The sequence below is a fragment of the Ctenopharyngodon idella genome, chromosome 10 (assembly GCF_019924925.1).
Source record: "Ctenopharyngodon idella isolate HZGC_01 chromosome 10, HZGC01, whole genome shotgun sequence".
Lineage (NCBI taxonomy): Eukaryota > Metazoa > Chordata > Actinopteri > Cypriniformes > Xenocyprididae > Ctenopharyngodon > Ctenopharyngodon idella.
The window spans coordinates 10,535,896-10,560,000 of record NC_067229.1 but is presented as its reverse complement, the minus strand read 5'-3'; the positions used below and the strand labels follow the sequence as shown (position 1 = coordinate 10,560,000).

At 38.2% G+C, this 24,105-nt stretch overlaps 1 protein-coding gene across 1 annotated transcript in view; it reads right to left on the bottom strand.

Moving 5' to 3' along the window:
- Positions 1-23,480, bottom strand: part of ssbp4 (single stranded DNA binding protein 4) — a 63,991-nt gene extending 40,511 nt beyond the window's left edge. The window contains exons 1-4 of the mRNA XM_051910048.1: positions 23,115-23,480; positions 14,652-14,724; positions 9,291-9,352; positions 2,157-2,241 (exon numbers count right to left, since the gene is read on the bottom strand). Coding sequence (XP_051766008.1) covers positions 2,157-2,241; positions 9,291-9,352; positions 14,652-14,724; positions 23,115-23,170 — 276 coding nt within the window. The 5' untranslated portion in view covers positions 23,171-23,480. The remainder of the gene's footprint in view (positions 1-2,156; positions 2,242-9,290; positions 9,353-14,651; positions 14,725-23,114) is intronic.
- Between the last annotated feature and the right edge of the window lie 625 nt (positions 23,481-24,105).

The following is a 24,105-nucleotide window of genomic DNA, read 5'->3' as shown; positions in this document are numbered from 1 at the left end:
TGCAGCGCTGACAGTGAGGAGGATTCGACTCATGGGAACCTGCTTGTTTTTCTGCCCCTGATCCACTGACACGCTAGGGAATGGGCACTGTTATCAGCCTTGCCTGAGATAGCAGGCTTGATGGGGCGGCCGGTCCAGAGGGATCCCAGAGCTGAAGTTAATCAGACGGAGACAGGTCTGGAGCAACCCATGGGACTGACGCCGCCGCCTCCTCCTCGTCCTCCATCTCCACCACCCCCATCACCACCAAAACTCGTCACGACCTCCACCGTAGGACTCTTCACACAACATTAGCCAGGTTTCTACAAAAGTCTCAAAAATAGACAGAAAATAGCCTCAGGTCTTCTAAGAAGAGGCCAGCCAGTGGCTCGAGAGTTGACGGCCAAGGGAAATCGCTCAGGAAGATCAACGGTGCTGAGTAGCCCTCGAGGAACGAACATAATGTGTTCACTTCATCCTAGCCCAATTAATAAAAACTCCAAAGCTAAAATTGGCCCGTTGGACGCAACATTCTGAAGCCAAATGGAGATTAATAGCCTGATGAAAAGATTTGGGTAAACATTCGAAACGGGACACAACACAGGCCGGATACACTCTGACCTCCTGAACTTTGCTGAGGGTTAAAGGTCAGGGGAAACCGGTCATTAATCCTCAGACTAGAACTCGGGGGCGGGACATCTGAGCTTTTCAACCTCGCCTCGAGTCCCCGAGGTCCAGTAGCAAAGCTTGGAGACTGAGCCAGAGTTTACTTAGAAAAGGCCACCGAGCATTTCAAACAGTCAATCTGAGCAGACAGCCTGTTTCACAACAGCCACGTCAACTTCGAGCACGGGTGGTCAGTCGTGCGGAGGAGGGGGGTCATCAGAACACTCATTTCGACAATCCCAGGTGTCCATTGGGTGTTAGAAATGATTAGGCGTATAGATTAATTGAACACGCGTCAGACTTAATTAAGCATGGCGTTTAATTAACCATGTAATTAATCTTATAGAGGCCGTACACACGCGCACAGATTGCAATTGGTAGAAACTTCGGAAGGCAGCTGACACAGACTTGTAACTGTTCTCTGCTAGTAAGTCCAGCAAATTAAATGTCTAAAGCAAGAATAGACGCATAATCCCTTTCGTGACTCAAGGCCCGAGATTTGGCCCAGGTGAAACTCTGGTGCTAACAGTTAGCGGTAAATCATAGTTACTTTCATATAATCTTTGACACATTATCCTCCTTGAGTGTATTCACAAGGTTTTAAAACTGCTAATGTGGCGGGTAAAAGATATTTGCACAATTTATATTTGATGCTAAATTTCTGCCAATGAAAACATGCAGAGTGGGAAAGAGGTCCCCATGTACCAAGTTGTAGATGCAGGCGCTAACACTCAAACTCTTAAAGACTGAGTCCAAGGGTTGAGTGAGGGTCAGTGTTTGTGGTCACATTAACATAGCCATTTGCAGTTGGAAAGCGGCATCAACAAAGAACTACCCTTTCTGGTGGAGCTCAGGGGTTGTCCACACATGCTACTCCAGTTCTCCATTACTAACTTAAAGGTCTTCTACAGATCAAGGGGTCAAAAAGGTCAGTCTGCAGACCTTCAAGAGTGACCCACAATAGCCCAGCCAACTCCAAATCCCACAGCTTTAAAGTGATAGCTCACCCAAAAATGATAATTCTGTCCATTGTTGTTGCAAACCTGTTTGACTTACTTTCTTCCGCAGAATGCAAAAGAAGAAATTGACATTGTGGTCCAAACTAAACTGGACCCCACTGACTTTCACTGTATTGACTGAAAAGACACTTAAACACATACAGTAAATGATGACAGAATTTTTATTTTGGGGTGAACCATTCCTTCACCACAAAGGTGTATCCTAGTACGTCGACAATGAAGCTACCACACATATATGCTAATATTTGTAGATATTACAAAATTTTCTGTGATCAAATATTTCCCAAAAAAAGTTTAAAATGTCATAACCTGTGTGGACATATTTTTTTTAGCACAGACCCAAACTATTGTAAGGGCAAATAGAACAGCTCTATCAGTAATGACAAACGTAATAATGATCCAAAGCTTAAGATGAACAGCACTGCTAACTGTAAACAGACGGTAGACTTCAGGTTTATCCCAACACCACGGTGAATAAAAAAAGGAACTCACATAGTCGTGGAAAGCCTTGGCCTCGCTGGAATGTTCACATGTCTCCCGTCGATCTGGAGCTGCGCAGTACAGATCCCAGAATACACTGCAAAATAAGGCAGAATAAACAAAGCTGAGTATCAAATACATGGGTGAACTTTACCGAATGAAACAGCTGCCGAACTAAACACCAACAGGCTGTGGTACACTTTACAACATCAAGGCCATGTGAAAACGGTACTGAATGGCATGGTTTGTTCAAGGCCCAGTTGTTCTAATTTTTCCAATTATCCTAATCTTTACCGAAAACACGTTTTTACCAAAATGCTTGCGCTCAACTGTGATGCATCTGACCTACTCACAAATATAAACACCACATTGCAGTTTTCATTTATAAACCTAAAGGGTTTTTAACATGCAAAGCAATTTAATTCAGTTAATTTTTGCCATTATGAGCTTCTTGGATGCACAAAACAATGTCAGGCTAGGAAATCGAACACTCATCCAGGCCATCCCATATACAAATCCTACAACAAATTTTGAAACCACAGACAACCCTATTCCTAAATCCTTAGGCTGAGGCCATGAAAAAAAATAAAGGTTCTCTCTTGAACTGCACCTTCACTTCCATTTTCCCCGATATCTCTCTGCCTCTCCCTTGTGTGTCCTTTTTTTGTGCTATTTTTCTTGTACCTGTCACTTCTTCACCAGTCCAGCAGGTCTACTGTTATGAACAGAACTGTCTCCACCTTACTGCAAAAAACATCTCATTGTAATTTGTTTGTACAGAATCTACATTAGGACAATGTGTTGATGGATGTTGTTTTTCATCTTAGAATGACTAAGCAAAACTATATTTCATAGAAATATAGTAAAACAATGCAGTATTTTGAGTGACAATAGTAATGGGGTCCTACTGCTAACATTCGCTAGTAGTTTAATACTTTGCTAAGTTAACGAAGACAAAACGGTAGCCTATTTACAGATGAAACTGACCTGCACTTGAAGCCCTGAAAAGGTCAGTATTTTTGATGCTTTTTGCTGCTTTTTGCTGGGGTGACGCGGTGTCAATTTTTGTGTTTTGGAAAATTTGTAAAATGGTTTCACATCAGACACTGGCTCCAGTACACAGTCAGTGTAAAAAGCACATCAGAGGAATAACAGAAAACTGATCTTCTTCAGTATCATACTCAGTAGAAATTGACAGCTTCTATCAAAGCTGGGTCACTGCAATCATAACCCCCTGGATAGCTTCCCACTTTATGAGGTGCGACCTGCAAGTGGCTAATCAATTAGGCTTGATATTTGTTAATTAAGGAAATACAGTCCTTAAGGGCTGCTAGGGGGAGCAGGTTGCAATCCAAATGGTCCCTTAATTACTTCATTGAAAATAAGTACCTGTTAAACAGGTCGGCATTAAACCGCTCTCACTCTTTAGATATTGATTTAATGGACGCTTCATAAAAGCTGCTGAAGCAGGGCTTAAGAAAACGAACGCAAGTTGTTCCATCTTCCGAGGCAGCACTTTTTACCGCTGTGCATTATTTCTGCTGATGTAACAAAATTAGACTTCTGTTCTGAATGTGGGGAAAAAGCTTACGTTTGATGTGACAGATTGCAAAAAGGACAAAATAGGCCGCTCACAGAACAGCGACAGGTCAATGGGGCTAATCAGTTTCCACCCATTTCATATATCTTGCCGTGGAGTGGAAACCATTTGACGGATTTGTGTTCGTGACCATAACACAAAGGATAGCTTATGACAGCTTTCATAAATCACTCACTGTTTATGGGTGGAATAAGAGAGCAAGGTTAAACAACGTTTAGCTCATCAGACTACAAAAGTAGAGGAACTGCAGTAAAAATGGTTTAGATTTATATGCAGATTGAGCTTATACTACTTAAATTTAAATTCTCGTTCCAAAGTCATATGACTTTATCTTCCATGGATCACAAAAATTGAAATTTTAAAGACTGCACTGGTCACCCTTTGCCATGAAATTACAATGACTGGGGACTTGCAAAAGAACACAAAAGCAACATAGAAATACGTAGGCTATAATAAAGGTAGTTGATATGATAGATTTGTGAAGATGAAATGACAAACAGATCATTTTTGAGAACTAGATGAACTTGAATGATATATGAACTTGAATGAAATAGATTTCTTGAATGAATTGTTCTTTTGAGTTTATTCTTTTCATTGAATCATAGTCAAGGCTCGACAATAAGGACTGCCCGATGGCCCGGGGCCAGTGTGAACGACGCTCGGGACAGTAGACAGAACGGTCACTTGCCCGATCAGGCCATTGCTGTAGGGTGTGCGTTATATAGTCTAATATCGTAATTGTTGATTTAACGATCTGACATTATTGAGTATGTCCCTCACTTCACAAAAACCAAACAAAACACCCATTGAGTGTCCACGAGACCGTAGGGTGTCCCATTTGTCAATTTTAGGCTTCAGAAGGGTGCTCACGAGCACCCCCTTTGTGGCTAATATGCGCCCTCGATGCGCACTTTTGCTGAGCCCACACTGGTGCGAGCTCGGCGGCAGACTTCGTGCGGACTCAAAGTGCGGAGTCGTAGGAAGGCCGTGAGTGTTCAGGGTGCCATTTGGGACAGGGCCTTAGTCTACTAAAATGCCTTTAGAATGCCCCAGAATTCAAGATAAGGGGCAAAAATGACCCTGTATATCTTTCATATTTATATAATTTAATATAGTTAACCAATATTAAACAAAGAGCGCCGTTTTTCTCCAAATATCAGCACGATTACAAATGTGATATTGATTTTATACAGCGTACAGTTTAATGAACAAGAACTTAATATCAAGTGACTTACATTTTAGACACAAAATCACCTGTTTCGCTCTATTTCGCCTACGAAAATAGTTCCAAAGTCCACAGAATTGTTTTGCTTCTCTGAGCAATGCTCCCTGAATGAATCAGCCGTTTGAATGAATCGGTTGAATCTCAATGACTCGTTCATTAACAGTGATTTGCTGCCACCTACTGGCGGGTTTAATTTTACGTTTAAAGTGTCTTTTCATTTTTAAAATAATTTCAAATAACAGTATTTAACGTTTTATAATTTCAACATTTCAAAACATTATTTATGCATCTGAAACTGCTTGACTGATTAACTTTAAAGTTTAATAGTTATATAGTTAGCTATACACTATATTACTATATTATAATTTCTGTACCTGAAAATCTCCTGTTTAAACCTACATGAAAAACTTGAAAAGCACCGTCTGTTTCATTTATATGTTTGTTCTGTTGTTTTTATTTTTGCTATTACTCAATTTGATTTATGGTTACTATTTTATTACTTACTGTTTATTTGTCTAACAATATTTAAAATTTAAGTGAGTTAATCTAGTAACTTTTGGTGTCATCACCCTATTTATTAAGGTTACATGTATCAAAAACAACAAAAACAATAACTAGGCTTATTTTACAGGCCCATTTTCTTTTCTTTTACTTTATTAATTTTTTGTTGTGGGGCAAGTGAAAATTTGAAACACTGGCCCAACCGGGCCAGTAGAAAAAATCCTTAGTGTTGAGCCCTGATAGTACTCTAATGAACTCACCTGATGCATCAAAGATAGCTAGAGCAGATGTCAAGATTTTCACTGAATACATTTCAGTCTGAACCTCACACAAAGCCATTAAACAAAAAAAAAAACAAAAACAAAAAAATGTATATAGTATTCTGTGGATCACATTTATGTTGCTTTTGGTCATTTTTGAGCTTGATAGCCCCAGCTCTCCTTCACTGTGGGATACTCTTCAAAAATTACACAGAATACATAAAGTCATACTACTCCTTCAAAAGTGGAGGTAATATATTTGTAACAATGTTGAAGATGATATACTCTATCTAAAAAAGGTTGAGGAAAAAAGCTGAGACACAAAAGACAAAAAAAGGGAAGTAGAGCCAAAAGACGACATGATGCCATATAAGATCCATAGACAAGTGAGTAAATGAGTGTTCAGTAGGAGGCACTACACATTAACACCTCACATCCTATAGAAGCCATAAACCAGGAAACAAATAAAACAGGTGAAAGGAAGGGAAAAGAAAAAGCAAGAAAGGCACTTTGACAGGGGAACGTCATGCCTGTTCTGTGCCCTTCAGTCAGTTCACAATAAAGCCGGGCGGCATTATCATATCTATCAGCCGCCGTTAAAGAGATTGCAGCTTTGTCGGAAAGCTGCTGGAGGGAGACAGCAGGACCATCTCAAATCCAATCAGGGTGCAGGGGAAATGAAATAAGACGCCAGTTACACTTTGTTACTGAAAAGCGTTTTCTAAAAAAAGTGTGTTCGATTACCTTTATTTCAGCAAGAAAACTTGCTTAATGCTTGTGTGCTTTGCATGAACACACAGGAAATGTTGGAAAGTTGGTCTTTAAATAGATTTTTTGGTGACACGCATGACATAACAGAGTGGCATTTAAGACATGAGGAAGTGTGAAAGATCAAAATATTAGTGTGCTATTACAGGTGTGAAATTATTCAAAATCTTGTAGTTTCATTTTTCACGTAACATTAAAACGAAATAAAAAATACAAATTCTAATTTATAAAATAAATAAAACCAAAATATAAAACAAAAAACTAGAGGAATTTTCAAAATTATATCACCACTATACTAAATGGAGATAGGAAACGACGATCAGGAGAAAAGGGGGGATGGGATGGGGAAATGACCCAAAACGCTAGATTCAAACTTGCCCCTATATAAGTGCCACAATGCAACAGGTCTGTACATGTAGACTTCCCGCCATACCATGTCTCCAACATTTTGTTCCTTTTGATAATATAAAAAACAAAACAGACATCAAAATCCCCCCCATCCCACCACCAAAAAAAAAAAAAAAAAAAAAAAAAAGTCTAATTCCAATGTACTTTCATGTACTTCCAATGCTTCAGTGTGACGTATTTTCGAGTAAAACAGGATATTCAGCAAGAAACAAAAATGTAGGAAGAAGTGATTAGATGGCGTGGGAGTTTACATATCAAACTACAGAGAGACCAAATGAGAAAACAATGCCTAAGTAGCTATTTGACGTTTTGTTTCTTGGAATAACATACACCAATTAATTATTCACTATAAGACCAGAAACATGAAATGACTTTAAACACATGCTGCTATCCATCAGAAGTACTACACAGAAAACGCTTGTTACAAAATTATATAATGTTCTCAGCATCAATGCAATATTGTACAACATGACTTGACCTAAGAGATTATCAGTATAAAATGTAAATCAGCTGCCTTTTCATTTGCATGAAAATAGAAAAAGATGCAGTATGATTGATTATTTAAAGACATATTGTGTTCTACATGCTTTAATGTACATCCAGATCAACTTTAAGGTATACACAACTACAACACCCTTTCTTTTTTGTTTGTTTCCTGTGTTACACAGTTGCATTTAAATTAAACTATACTGGAGGTAAACACTTCTGTGTGGCTTTTCAGTCACCTCTACCATTCACAAAGAAGGATGTCAGCCATAGGCAATCCGAAAGTAAATCCATGTAACATTTCTATGGCTCAACTTTCTCCTTTCTTACCAGAAATTGATTAAACAAATCTATGCGTAAGATTAATCACAAACGGTCAACCTTTTTTTGCAATCCACACCTGCACCCCAACTAAAACCACCACCCCCAACCCCTTGCTCGTCTTACAACAGATGTGGATGACTGACCCTCTCACCAAACTTTGCCTCCACCCCCTTCTGCCCCACCCCAGAGCCTGGTGCTACCATTCAAACCCCCTTACAACAGGAAACTGCCTTAGACAGAAGGGAAGAAAATGCAGAAGGGGGGGTAGTGAAGAAGGAGATTTGGCTGTTTAACACAAAGAAGACTGGAATGCAAGGAGTTAATCCGTTTGAGGGTTCTTCCGCAAACAAAGGACAGGCCTCCAGACAAAGGTTGGTGGGGGTACGCACAGGGGGGAGGGGTTGGCTTTCCCTTACCATCTGGCCCTTTTGTTTGGGGGAGGGGGGTTGGTGAAGAGGGCGGTACTCCATGGCCCCTCCGAATCCCTAAAACCTCGACACGACCCCCATTCTCTACGTGCTATAGCTCCAGACAGACGGCCCCTCCAATAGTGTCAACAGCATACAGGGAACCTCCAAAACCTACTAGACTCCCAATAATCTCACAGAGGGGAGCCAGTAATCCAAGATGGAGAATAAGTTAAGTGTGTGATGAATGAACACACTGCTCTGTGTGAACCTGATCTATACACACTGATCTTATTTTTGAGTAAGCTAAGAACATAACGTGAATTCCAGACCAACATAAGAGTCTCCAAAGGACCCAAGTCAAGATAGATGCCATATTTCATTTGGTTCCAGTAAAATAAGGCTGGTATGGATAGATGTACAGACTGTTCAATAGGTTCTACTGTTATGTACCTTTGGCTCAATAGTTCGGCAGACAAAACATTGAAAATGTGTCTTTCCAAAAAATTACCAGAGAACATAAAACTCCAAGAAACAATTATTCCCTGTTGAAATTAAAAAAACAGCTCAGAACAACATGAATATCCAAGCTAATTCTAACTGGTATATGGCAGCTTTTTGACACCTAGTTAGTCCACTAGCTTAGCCATGTTTTTCACTAGCAAAAAATGCTTGATTCTCTGCTGATTGACCAAGGGAGGTTTGCTGGTTAAGCAAGCTAAGAAGTCTTGTAGGCGCAATACAGGTCTCTTCAATAGTTTTGTGAATATTATACCTTATTGAATTGACTGTACATCTAGCCCTCACAGCCTCAATTTAATTTGTGTAATAAATTCAAATTAAATATGGCCTCTACCCTGGATAAGGTTCACAGAGTGGAAGCCAACAAAGAGGAATACAAAAACAGTCATCCTCTGTTGAGATCTTCAAATCCATCCACAGCAATCAATCACAGATCACCTCTACTGGTCATTTTCCTCCAACTTCTGAATGTGAAACAGGCCTAATGCTGTATGGCAACATACAAATATAAATGTAATAAGGAGATACCTACTTCCAAGAATAATGGACTGTCGTTCATTAAGGCTCCTCTACTGCTGCTAATGGCTAGCATGGGCATACCGTCAGACAATGTTAGGGGTTTTGAGTTACAAGATCGATACATACCACCACCATGAGTGCAGGAATCCAGGAGGCTCTCCTAATGTGATATTCTTCTCCCATCGGATCTAAAATGGTAGAAACAGACAGAGAGAGACAGAGAAAAAGCGATCAAGTATGAACAGAGCAGGTTCAAAAAGCATGAACTACAGTTAAAAAGCTACATTATAATAGCAAAACAATGTAAAACAAAACAAACATCTAGTTCTCTAGGTTCAGCAGACCAATGGCAAGCTGGTTCCAGTCTAGGGATGTAAAAAAAAAAAAAAAAACCTTATAAAACCATTTATCCGCCGTGTTGTCTGAACGACTAGCTGAATAGGCAGTCCTAAATAAGCCCTATAATTAGGTCACACTGGTTTAGGGTCACTGACCGACACACATTCTAAGAGATATATGGATGCCTCATGATACTAAAAAGTTTTCTAGATGCTCAAAAACAATGCAATCATAATGTAATGGCCAAAATTCCTGTCTGAATGTGTCTGGTTGTAGCATTGGTGCTTCAAAAGCTTTTACCATGCAACTTAAAAATAGAAATTACAGATAAAACTGAAACATTCAACCCTAATGTATAATATATCCAATGTATGTCCCCATTACACACCATACCAAGTATTAGCTAATGGTGATTTTATGCAATAAATCAAGTCATGTTCACTCTATCTTTACAGATTACATCTACTCAGCCTACCACTGTAACGGATGCTACTTTTCCAAACAGACGTATTGATTTTAGAACATGCCCTGTCCATAACTATGCACCCAAAAAGCTGATGTGCATTATTCTGCGTCTCCCTGATGTAAGGGACTGATTAACAATGTTTTAAAGTGTGTATGTGTGTGTGTTTGTGCTGATCTGTGCAGAGTTGTGTAGCCCCTTGAGGTCCAAGGTGTAAGTAGAGGGAGTTTCAGCAGTAATTGTGAGGTGGCAAAGGGAACAAGCAGGTGACTGCTCCCTCATTAAGCTTCAATGCACAGGTGCGTCCTCCTGCTGTGTACCTGCCCGGGCCGAAAGACCTCCCCTGTGGTGTATGAGTGTGCCTGCGCTAAGGTCTCGAGATCTGACGAGCGTTCGGCTAATTGAATAGCAACGGCGGTAATGACGACTGTCACCGGCACGCATGTTGACGCCCTACCACCATTACAAAAACACTGAAACGTTGGTAAACACAGCCATCTGTTTACTTGACTCTTTAATATTTATTTTCAGAGTACAGTCTAATTTTGCATGCATAAGTTGTAGAATTTGCCTTTTTAAGACTATGCTACTGGGCTGGATTAATAGCAAAATGATGGCATCAATACCTGAGGCAACAAATAAACAGCTTTAGGCAACTAATGCAATTAAACTATGACTGACAAAAGATTTTATAATTATCAATACTTTTCTGCAGTCCATTCCCTTTTAAAAAAAAAAAAAACGATAATAATAACTAGGTTGGACCATGCTGGCCAATAACAGATTAATCAACCGGTAGTTTTAAAATGGATACTGAACGAACCACATAAAATAATGCTGAACTTTATTACAAAAACTGAATATTGAAAATGTACTGTACCTTTTAAACATAAATAAATATTAAAATATTAATTATACCTTGATCATTCATATTCATAGTGCATTAACTGTTAAGAAATACATGTTTGCTTGATGCGTGTGAGAACCAATGAGGTTTATTCTCGCGCATCAAGCAGCCTCTGTTTATGTTCGCTAATCAATGTTTATATATATGAATAAAAGCCTAAATTAAATCTGTTCATCATATAAAGCGATCAAGTCTCTTCAGAAAATTTGGACTAAACCACTCAATTCATATGGATTAGTTTTACAATCACTGTGTGAACTTTTTGATGTGTCTAAGTGTCAGTTGCGTAGCTGTCTATGAAGGGACAGAAAGCTCAGATTTCATCAAAAAGATCTTTGTTTGTGTTCTGAAGATGAACGAAAGTCTTACGAGTTTGGAATGACACAAGGGTGAATAATTAAATGACAATGTTCATTTTTAGGTGAACTAACCCTTTAATGTTGCAAATGGACTCTTATTGTAAAGTGTTACCATTTCATACAAATACAAACAGTTATGTTTAAAGATGGCCATTTTTAAATATCTACACAAAGGCCATAGCATAGATACATATGTATACTGTACGTATATTCTCAAACTTTATTTGCTTTTATTTTAGAACACTTTATTATCTAATCAAAATAACAAAATATGAAGGCTATTACAGTGACAATAAAAAAGAACTGAAATCAGATGCGTTTCTAATTTGTTTTTTTCTGCTGCATGAACATATCAATTTGCTTTCTCATGTCACTAGCTTTAGTATGCAACTTTGTAGCATAACAAATACACAAAAGCGACATACTGGATATAAACAAATGCACATAGATGGTAACAAATGTGACATTATACATTTGGGTCAGGCTTGTGTGTGCTGTCACATTGTTTTAACCACTTGAGGTACTAGTGTTCGTGTACTCTCAGCCTCGACGGCAAACATATTGTTGTTCTCCACTAATGCAGCATCTAGCCAACAAATTAATTGACTTTATAATGATATGAAAACACGTATGGTAGTGTACTGTATACATATCATTTCACTGTCTATGTTTCAAATCTGCATCTGAAATGTCCTGCTCTGTGCAGTGCGCAGCTCACGTGTCAAAACAAACTCCACGAGGTGTCAGCCACTACGTTTACTGTACATGTGCACCAATAATGCAATTATTTCTCATAATCAGAGTAAGGTCTTACTCGCAGTAAGATAAGATGTTTACATGACACAAGCAGAACTCTTCACTCCAGTTTACATGCAATTTTCATTATTCTGATTATTCGCTAATAAGTATGGTTATACCACACTCAGATAGGCATACAGGATGCATGTTACCGGCCATTGTTTTAATCTACTCGCATCTAATATTCGGTGCTGTGATGAACATCGCAATGCCGGGTAAGCCTACACTGCCGTTGCGTTCTTCGCGCCGTCTGGATGAAGACGGGGAGCAGAGACTGCGCAGCGTTTAGCGATTTGGAGAAAAGAAAACTTCAGAATGATGTCACGGAGTTCAATCATTAAGTTGTGTGAACAACACACGGCATTCGTGTACGTCCGAGCACATGTGCACTTTGGTTGTCAAAAAGTACCAACTTCGGCACCAACCGATACTGAAATTTTAAAAATGTGACGCTTTGAGTGGATTCGTAAACACCTCTGATTGGCCATTGTGTTGACGTGCTCATCGGATATGACTGATTGGCTGATCCGTGTTTGATTCCTGCTTTCAAACGCTCCCGTGTGTATCTGTGTAAGCGCTCGGTGAAGAGCGTCACTGATGACTATTTACAACATTTTTGAAGCGTTGATCATTGAAGCCAATCACAGACATATCTGATGAGCCGTGAACACAATGGCCAATCAGAGGTGTTTACGAATCTACTCAACAGCGCTCAAAGAGTCACATTTTTTTAAACTTCAGTACCAACGTGGTACCGAAGTCGGTACTTTTGAAAACTCTAGTCAGAGCTGTAATAACGCTTTTAAGGTGTTTATGTGCCTGTTTATTGCGATTAAAATCGGTGTACACCTCCTAGATTAATGCGATTATGGTTACTACAATTATGAGTTTAATCGCATTCTATTGATCAAAGTATTGTGTTTACATGAGGTAAAGTTTAAATCGCAATATTGCCAAAATCCCACTATAATCGCATTATGAGGGTGCCTGTAAACGCAGAAAATCCAGAAAAACTATCGGTATGAATTACAGATGAATTATTGAATGAAATAATATTCTGAAAATGCAGTAAAAGCCATTTTTAAAGAATCTTGAGTTGTCCAGGAATTGACATGCGTAAAATCATGATTTCGCACTGTCGTACATTTTTTTAAAATATCTGTGTATCATGTCACCCTACACTGGCTAAAATTCAGAGACAACACCTCACCAGTCTGACCAAGGTCCCAGGAGGTTCTTACAAGCACAAGGCTAGACTTTGGCACAGTGCTTCATCTTTGTCAAACTGTCTGAGCAAAACATTTAAAAACACTGGGAGCTTTTGGAAGTGCACCGGGAACACTTAATGATACCCACACAAACAAACGCAGCAGGTACCAGAGGGCCACGGCAAATGCAATAAGATAGATGATAACATTTGAAAAGTTCACAATCTGTAAAGGTCCTGAAGCATTAAAGAAGAGTTACACAATCTTGTTAATGTCTTATAATGTCAAACAATTAACATTTACACATCTTTATAACTACAAAAACATATCTTGTTAAAACCAGCTCTCATATTAATTCAAATGAGCAAATGAAAAGCTGAACAGACATCACCTGCTGCCTCCAACAACTATGAATGCCTTCCAAAATAAAGCACAATAAAACACATTCTGCGAAAAATTTCAAGACTCCAGGTCAGCAAAATCATCATCAAAAATGCAACTAAATTAAGTTCTACGCGAACTGGCTTCTTGATTAAATTAAAGGATAGGCTATCAAAGCCCATATAACTTATTAAAGAAATGACAAACCAATAAAAGTATTTGATCGGCCTTAAAAGAGCACATTACAGCAGATCAGGAGATCGAGAGTGTATTACAAACCAATTGCACCTATTCCCACAGAGGCCAACATTAAATCAGACTTTTAACATGCTGTCGTGTTTAAGAGCGGTTCTGAACAGAAGTGGTGGCATCACCTCCACTCCAGTCATGTAGTGTACTCAAGCTCCATATAATGTTCATATAGTGAGAACAGCACTGACACCATCTACAGCAGAAGCTCCACCGCTCCATAAAAACCGTACCGACGATCCACTTTACTATGCCAGCAGTAGCCGCACGAATGTTAATGCTCTGATTGCGCCCCCTCAATAAAGCTGCAACTGATTTTTAGAAACACAATCGCTGGTGACATGTTACGTAATATCATAGCAACGACACTTCCCTTTATTGATCAAGACCTTTCAATGTTTTAGCAGGTAAATGGAGGACACTTTACAGAGGAAAAAAAACCTGCTAAATAAGAAGTTTCCAGCAGGGCACAAATGCTGACTGACACAATATCGGAGTTCAGAGACAAAGATGTCAAAAAATATACACTCTAGAACCTTTTAATGAGAAACTATGATGTTTAAAGATAAAACAACTGTAAATATCTCAGTATATTACAAAAAAAAAATAACAGTTCACACTTGCTGAAACAAAAAAATTGGAATTGATTGATTCATCAATCAATTTATCAATAAGACATTATTCATTTTCGGCCTCAAATCCAGCTTGAATTCATATTCATATTTTTAGACTACACAATAACAGGTGTTTGCTTGGGAAAGCTGATCGTGCAATACCACTTACCTCTGACAGGAAGGTCTGTGCCGATTTCTGTGCGCCAACATGCAGCAAGTACTCATACACATACAAAGCTAACCTGCAAGACAAAAGTGGAAAAAGGCATTGTAAATCTCAGTCTACTTGAGGGTTTATCTTTAAATCATCGATTTTGGGTTGGTCCCAAACCAAGTTAGAAAAATGCAGTTCCACTGGCTTTCCCATTCTAGATGGACAAGCAAACACATTACAGCAATTAACTTTGGTGCATGTTGAAACCTCACTGGTGCTCAGTCGCAAAACATTCTTGGAAATGCAGACTGGTGAAAATTGTTTGAAAACTGAGATTTAAGACCACTCATTTCTGACACTAAAGTGAAAATTCCAACACAAATGATAATTCATAATTCTTTATACCAATTGATCACAGCATTGCCATTCAAAAGTTTGGGGTCAGTAAGATTACTTTTAAAGAATACTTTTATGCAGCATGCAGGATGCATTAAAGTGACCAAAAGACATATAATGTTACAAAAGACTTTTATTAAAAAATATTGCAGCACAACTATTTTCAACACTGATAAATGATAATAATTAGAAATATTACTTGAGTAGCAAATCAGCATACTTTTCCACTGCATGGTACGGCTCGGTACGGAATTATATGGCTCGCTTAAATAGTACCACTTCCAAGTGAGCCGTACCGTTATTAAATGTGACGTGTGAACACTGCAGATAAATGACTGGTCAGAGAGAATCGCCACTATTAGCGCCATTGGATTTAAAACATGAGACACCAAACCCGCTAGATATAAATAGTCAGTAACAGTATCATTTGTTCGCGAAACGACTTGCTTTAAACGACCGTCGCACGCAATTTGAAAAAAGAAATGGCTGTATTGTGGTCAGTAGACGCGCAACTATAACAATCAGTTTATAATCCTACCCACTTTGAAGCAGTACTAAACTGTAGTGGAAAAGCAAACCGAAAGTAAAGCAGGCCGAGCCGTACCACGCAGTGGAAAAGCGCCTTTAGAATGATTTTTGAAGGATCATGTGACACTGAAGACTGAAGTAATGATGCCTAAATTCAGCTTTGCCATCACAGCAATAAATTACATTTTAAAATATATTAAACATAAATTCACAATATTACTATTTTGCTGTGTTTTATAAAATAAATGCAGTCTTGGTGAGCATAAGAGACTTCTTTCAAAAAGAGCAAAAAATTCTACCCCAAACTTTTGAACAGTGATGTATGTTTAATAGGCATATTATTAATTTAAAAAGCTAAATATGAACATACAAAAAAAACAGAAATAAAACAAATGTAGTCTTCAATTATATTTCTGAATAAAAAAAAAGAAATTATTCAAGTAAATTAAGATTAAATGTAGTAATTTAGTGCATTTATTTAAAAAAATAAATAATGTAATTGTATTAATTACCTTAAAAACATAACAAGAAAAGAACAAGAAAAAAAAAAAAAAAAAAGTGTTTTCCTAGCATCAGAGCAATTCAATCAATGTTTTTGTGAGCCACTATGTAATGTATATTAAACTAATCTGTAATGTATATTAAACTAATCTAATTGTAATGAAATGTTGAATTATCTTCATTTGGGGCATTTTTTTTAAAGCAAATATTAATATACGTGATTAATGTAACTAATTAGTAATGTAACTAATTTGATTCAAAATTGTAAAAATCGACAGCACTAATAAAAATGCATTATCTGTCCACGAAATACGCTCCCCATTACTATTTAAACAGCATCTCAAAAAGAACAGCTTCAAGGACCAAATACCAAAGACTGATTTTCCCCTCAAACGTCTAAATTATTTCTTGGTGTTTCATCAGACGTACTCATTTTAGGAGCTACCCTCAAGTATATTTACAGCTGTCAACAAAGTTGTACTTTTGTGCAATGCGAGGAAAATATTTCAGAGTTTTGCTTCTAATTTAATTACAGTCATTTTCAACATTTAGAAAAATGGAAATTCATGATCTTAAGTATTTTGCAGAACCCCTGTCACACTTCATTTTCTCAAAAACACAGCACATCTGAGCAGGTTCTTCCAGCAATGTGATGGAAGCACACAAAGATGTGATGGGTTCCATCAACTGGCTGACACACTGACCTCAGAACAGCATTAACGCCCACCCTTTCACGTCATTCCCAAAAAGACAGACTTCCACTACTTGTTGATTCATTCATCTACATTTTTTCTAACATCTTTATTAGTTTTGAGATTTTCAACAACAGTGTTTAAATGACCATTTCGACAAACTTGTTAGGCTGCAAAACTGTTGGACTTCAGTCCGCACTGAGATGCCATTTTTTTCCCTGCGAAAACAGAGCTTTTGGAAAATTATGACGTTTAGTCATGTGACACACATTACCGATAGATATCTATGGTTATACCTGTATGTGCCTGCTATGTGCTATTGACTTTCACAATATTGCTAAAGATAAATGTTATTTTTTGTTCAATTACATTCCTGCAAAAATGACAGAAAATGTACCTGCAATTGCTGTCCTGCGGCAAAACATGAGGGCAATTGCGTTTTAGACCAGACATGGAACTGCGACTGAGTGGACACAACAGTAAGTGGTGAGATATTTTGCTAAAATGATCATGCCAGAAGAACAGCTTGAGAAATTTATTATAACTGGTCTCTCTGTCTCATTTTAGTGAGCTTTTATTACATTTTATGCATGTGCAGTAAGATGATTTTAGTGTGGATAAGAAACTTGAAAATGCTAGTGTGGGCTGAGAGCTTTTTGAAACGAAGACACCATTTTTAAATGTATCAGAATTAATGTAGTCGTAGCCTTAGAAAACATCCACGGTTAAAACTAGTCAACTAGTCATCATTCAGACATGTGTTGTATCATCAGTGAGCTTTTATTATGTATTACACATGTACAGTGCAGTAAGATGATTTTAGTGTTTTCCGATTTTGGAAATGCTTTTAAACGCTAACGTGGACAGTTTAGTGAAACGAAAACGGCATTTTCAAATGTATCCAGATTAATGTCGAAAATATCCCTGGTTAAAACTAGTCGTTCAGGCATCCCACTGGCTAATTTGAAGATGTAGTTTTTCTTCCAGAGATCTATGGTAATTAGTTTGTTGAAAACCGGACATCTAGATGGAGTCATGTAGCACAAGTCTGCTCGTTTGAACCCGGCTGGCGTTAAGATGGATCAAACAGATTCCCCACAAGTTGCCGGATGAAATTTTCATTGTAAGCTCTAGATGATCTGAGGATCTTCTGCAGGTTGATGATGGGTTCCTGCTCTTGGCCTGAGGCATTATTGAGAAGGACTTCATTTACAGTGGGCTTTAGGGAACGCTTTTTGTCATACCGTCAGAGGAACATATCGGTATTTCGACTAATAGCAAGACCGCAGGTGGAGGATCAACAGGCTGAGAAGCTCAGTGTGCATTCGACTAATCCTCATGCAATACAACAGCTCAGGGTGCAATAGGAAGGCAGACCTATTGACTTAATATTTAGATTAATGACTCCATAAGACCGGTCGAGAGCTAGCGTTTTCACGTGCCTGCTTCTGAGAGCCGCGCAGCAGGGATAATTTAGACCTTGACAGCTGAGTACGGACGTCTGTGTGGATGCCAATACGCCGATGATGGACAGGAATATCTGACGAGGTTCTGCTTTTGCTCTGCCATTCAGGCATGGCGGCTCGCTGTGTGTCCAGTCTCATCATGATGAGCTCTCCTGACTTAACCTGAGAACACATCTTGACATCTCGCCCGAGGCTCCCAGTCAAGACTCCGTTTATACATAAAAGAGGCAGAGCCAAGTTTAGCTAGCTTAAGCGCAGACAGTTAACAAATGAACTTTGCTGTCTCCGTATCAATAATTCAGCTGCAGGGTCTCGTGTGAAGACGAAGAGCATGTGAGGAGAGCTAGAAAGTTGGCTGAAGTTTATAAGAGAAGTTTTAAAGGATATCATTCTCTAGTTTTGCTAGATTTGATATAAAAACAAACTAGTAAATCAGTTTACTTGGTGTAGTTTTTTGTTGTTTTTTTTAAGGATAAGGGGACACGTAAATAAAACAAAGATTATTGGAGTATGTTTTACTAGAAAATACTATTTCAGTTTTTCTACTTCAAAATTTCATGTTTAATTTAATGTGTTACTTGCCATTTCTTTGTTATGAATTCTGAAATTTACTAGAAATTTTTGAGTGAAAATTGTTTCTATGCCAAATGTTTTTTCAGTGCATGTCAAACAACCCGTCCATGTTGGCTTTTGCATGAATTTGCAAAATTTCTGTCTTGTAAAGATGCACCTATTTTAAAGTTCTGGCCGATACAGATAAGCTGATAATTACTTATTGGTCGATAAATGGCTGCTTTAAATTTCTATACAATTTTGTATAAATAAATGAAATATAAACACTAAAACTAGTGTTCATTTTGTCAGCTATTTTTTAATTTAGTCTTAGTCCTGATTCAAATGTACTTTTTAGTTTTTATCATATTGTCAACCTTTGTTTAGTCGACTAAATGTCTTGGGCATTTTAGTCTAGTTTTAGTCAATGAAATCTTCACATTTTCGTCATGCTGCATAATGTATTGATAATCATGGTTATTTTGCTCAAAATTATAAATCACAACAATTTGTGTCATTTGATAATTTTTTTTAATGTTTCATCAGAATTATCGTTATTGCACTTTCACTTTGTGCACAAAAACAAAACAAAAATAATGACTTTATTCAACAATTTTTTTCTCTTCTATGTCAGTCTCCTACACAGTTGACGTAGTGAACGCAGTGCAGTGCTTCCGTGTTCTATGTCAGAACACTGACTCATTATTGGCCGGCTCCTGAGTCAGCACACGCATGCGTCGTGATACTCAGGTGAACAGCGTAGGCCAATACTGAGCCAACATTCGGACGTAAACACGGAAACGCTACACTGCATTCACGACGTCAACTGCGTAGTAGACTGACATAAAAGAGAAGAAATTGTTGAATAAAGTCGTTGTTTTGGTTTTGTTTTTGCACACAAAAAGTATTCTTGTCACTTCATAACATTAAGGTTGAACCACTGTAGTCACGTGGACTATTTTAACAATGTATTTAATGCCTTTCTGGACCTCAAAAGGTGCAATGATGTTGCTGCCTATGTGTGGTTCAGAAACCTGCGGATTTTGTCAAAAATATCTTAATTTGTGTTCCGAAGATGAACAAAGGTCTTACGGGTTTGGGACAACATGAGGGTAAATAGTTAATGCCAGAAATTTAATTTTTGGGTGAACTAACCCTTTAAGAATGATTGAATCTGCTTGGAAGGATGTTGGGGCCGCACCGATCTCAAATCATAAATATCTAACATGTTGAACATTTATGATCAGAAATCCAACAAACGCGCATGCACTCTGTCATGTGGAACGAAACGATACCCAATCAAAAAGCGAGCTGTCGGAAGATTAAATTTTCCCACAAATTTTCTGTAAAAAGCAGTCCAGACACTATTGTCGGCATTTTGTCTTGCCCGTTGTCCGCTATGTTTGTTTACTCTGAAGTCACGTTTGACCGCGAGTGATTTTTCAAGACTTCCCGTGATCAGTCAGGACTCCACACACTATAGAGAACAAATCTGATTTCTTAATCGTCATGTTTGCGGTCTTTCACATTTTGAAAATCTTTTAGTGTGGGCCAGCCTTTAACTGAAAGCTCTGATTGGGGGATTCAAGCTTGTGACATCTGGCAACTGCAAACATGAACACTCATAGTAGTCTGTAGTCTGTAATCAAAGTAGTCTGACTCTTCTTTTTTTCCTGACAAAAATAAAGAGAGATTTTGGTAAAGTTTTTAATTTTTAACTACATTTTAGTCTTGTTTTTTCATCAACGATACTGCATGTTAGTACAGTCAAAAAAGTGGAAAAAAGGTCACTGATGAACATTTTCTGCAGATTCCAATAAATAATAGCCTACTGTTTTGATTCAACACGCTACCTTAGATGTAACTTAAAGGCAAACTGAAAACTCGATGTTAGCACATAAATAGTTTGCAAACCTGATTGTTCCATTGACATCATGAAATTTGCAATCATAATATTGTTGGTACGGCCTGGTTCCTCATCCTTGTACTTTGTGACTCAACTTAGCTGATCTTTCATTCATAATAATCAATGATTGACAGAAAAATTCATTAAAGCAATAGTGCTAAATTAAAAATGTTGATAAACTTTCATGAGGCGATCCATCTCAGTTATTCCGATGAAAGCGGATGAGCGCTCTTTTAGAAAAGATTTCCAAACACGCACGCACAAAACAGACATTTCCGCGTTACAACTGAGAGCGATCATTAAATATGCCCCGAAATAATTACAGAGAACATCTCTCTTCAAAGTAAACTTGAAAAGCCATACATCTAGCTATCCTAGATGGAAAATTAATTGATTCTCATCTATGTCTGAGAGCAACGTTTATCCAAAACAGAGCAAATCAGACGCTCTTCATAAGAACAACGTCCTGTTTCTGTGTGCATGCTTGATTCCCTTTATATGTAGCTGAAAACACCTCTATGAAGGAGGCTGAACCATCTGGATGAAATCAAAACCATGCATTCAGACCTACTCGCTGCCTCTTAGACACACCAATAAACTCAGGGAACCCAGAGAAGTGCTCAAGATGTTGGGAGAAAATAGGAGATGGAGACCCAGATCAGAATCTGTTTTCATTAATTTCCACTCCAAAAAAACACAATGCACAATTTCTTGTGGCATCCAGCTAATTTGTGGAATTTGATCGAATCTTCCGAACCTGTGGACATGAGCTGTGCACTAAACTTTGAAATCTGTTTTAAACTAATTAAAGTCAAGAATGACGCAATAAACATGACATTACTGATTTATAGAGCCCTCTTAGTTCACTTTTTCATGCGGTTTCTCCAAGCAAACTTGCCAAGGATGCCAATGAATGATGTTTAAACTTAACTAGTCCTTCCTAAAAACCTAAGCAGACTATGAAATCATTTCCTTGAGATTAATAGCACAGTTGTTTGAGTAGTGCCGACAAATTTGACAAAACAAAGCCTGTGTGGTCACTACACCACATCTTTGAATACAACACGAGAAACGGTAACCTGCAGTGTTAATGCGTTGCCCATGGCACACAACACTTGGGGAGCCATCTACATCCATGCACATTCATATACAAAACCTGAATCATGGACACACACAACTTCATATTAATTATTGTAAGAGATGAAATCAGGATAAGTGAAAGTTTCTCAGAAAGATAACACCTCGTTTCCATAAGGACTCTGTAAGGGACGACGCAAACTTGTGGAAAGCTTTTCACGCACAAACTACAACATAACGTTAAAATGAGTATTCTCAAAGTGATAAACAACATCTGAATGATGAAATGACTCCAAACAGGTTTGAAAAACCTCACCAATTACACTTTCTTCCAGAATTTCCATACAAAGATGGTCTTGTTAGCAACTTCTCTCACCTTGACAAAAGGATGCTGATCTCCTATACATCATATTCACAGTCTGTTCATGCAGTTTAACTATGATTGTCAATATTTATTTATAATGTTCCCTTTCTAAGTGTGTTTTATGTCCACAACAGCTGAAAATCATCTCACATACTAAATGTCCTATCACAGTCTCCAAGACTGACACAGTAGCCTATGACCCCCACATGACAGATTTATGAATATTATAAGTCACTTTATTGCATTTAAGGTTTTTGTAAGATTGCTTCTATGGCAACAGATTGTACACAACAGTGGAAAGATCACATGGTGATGTAGTACCATAAAATATTGCACTATGCAGTGTGGAAAAAGTCACCAAAACTTGAAGCAACACGAGTTTTCATAAACAGCCGGTGCTTTACGCTTCAACGAAACACTAAATACAAAAAAAAATAAAAATCAGGGGATATGCACGCATCAGTACTTCTTGTAGAAAAACAAATGTTAGAATTGCTAAAATAACTTATTTTTCAGTCAGCTTTAAAACGCAAAGACAAACGTGATGAGTTTAAAAAATACCTTTGAGTTCACACCAAACACGATCGAGTACTAAACACCTCCAAAACTTTAATACATGCCCGAAAACCACGAGAAAAAGACCCGGATTTATTTATCCATCATAAACAACAGATGCACAGCAACTAATGTTGATGCAAAAGATGTACTAGCCTCAAAATGAGAGATGCAAGCATGCAACATCACTCGGATTGGATGCATTGGACAGTTCAAGTGTTCACGTGCGCACCCAAACTTAAATAAAATCGAAATGCACGGACAACTAAAAGCATCAAAGTACTACAACCGGCTATAAAGTTAGAAAGATCCAGGGACGATCACTCCAGAGCGCAAATTCACAATAAATACACCTTCAAACAATAGTACGCACAGTTTTAGAAAGTTCCGAGTCCGCAATAAGCAAAGCGAGACTCTTTAAAGCGCGCGCAATTCACTTACTTTTCTCTCGCTTGACTATCAGAAGGGACGACAGCTCCTTTACCTTTGGCGTACATGCTGGATTCTGTTTTAAGACTTTTACCCCACTCAACACCTGTCAAAGAAAGCAGCCAGGAAAACGTTCTATCTCCATAGCTACCCCCTTTAGTGTTTTCCCTCTCCCCCACCTCCTCCTCCTCCTCTTCTCTCCCTTTTTTTTTTTTTTTTTTACATCTCCAACATTGGCCACAAATCAGGCACAGTTTCTATTGGGGCGACTTGAAACAGGTCGCTGGTGATTTTTTTCTCTCTCGCGCGCTGTTCCAGGAATGTGCTCTGCCTCCCGCCGCGCCTGGAGAGGTGGGGGCCTCTTAAAGGGGAACACACACTCTTCCCGTGTTTACTTGGCAAAGGGACTGATATGGAAAAGACGCTAACATTGCCTCTGGCCTTCGTGTATGACTTTGAGGTTTTGAAAGAAAGAATTTACGCTGGTGTTCCAAGATTGGTAATCTGAGGCGTTTTACTGCTACATTATTTGTATGTCCAGTATTTTAACTGAAGGTTTGTTTGACCATTTGAGATATAATGCTGTTTGAAACATTGAAGATGACTAACATTCCTTGATATCTGATGTCCATTTTGTGGTTGATTTTTGATTGTGTTTGTAGGTGTGACCTACAAAGGAAATGGCACACGATATTTAAAGTCACAATGAAAAACAAATTGATAATTCTATTGCAGTAATATTACAGTATTTATTATAAATGATTTATCCGTGTACATTTTTTTATTCATGTGCTGTCCTAATCTTCCTCTTGCCTCAACATCTCTTCTCTGATGACGTGTTTTTTGGCGTGAGGGCAGGACAACTTGTCACTCACATGAGCGCTGCGTCTCATTTCGGAGGCTGCATCCTCTGGAGGCCGCATTTGAAGGCTGCATACGTCATCAAAGATGTCTTATTTAAGAAAAGTAACCATTAGATTGCAAAGTAAGAAAACAATTACAG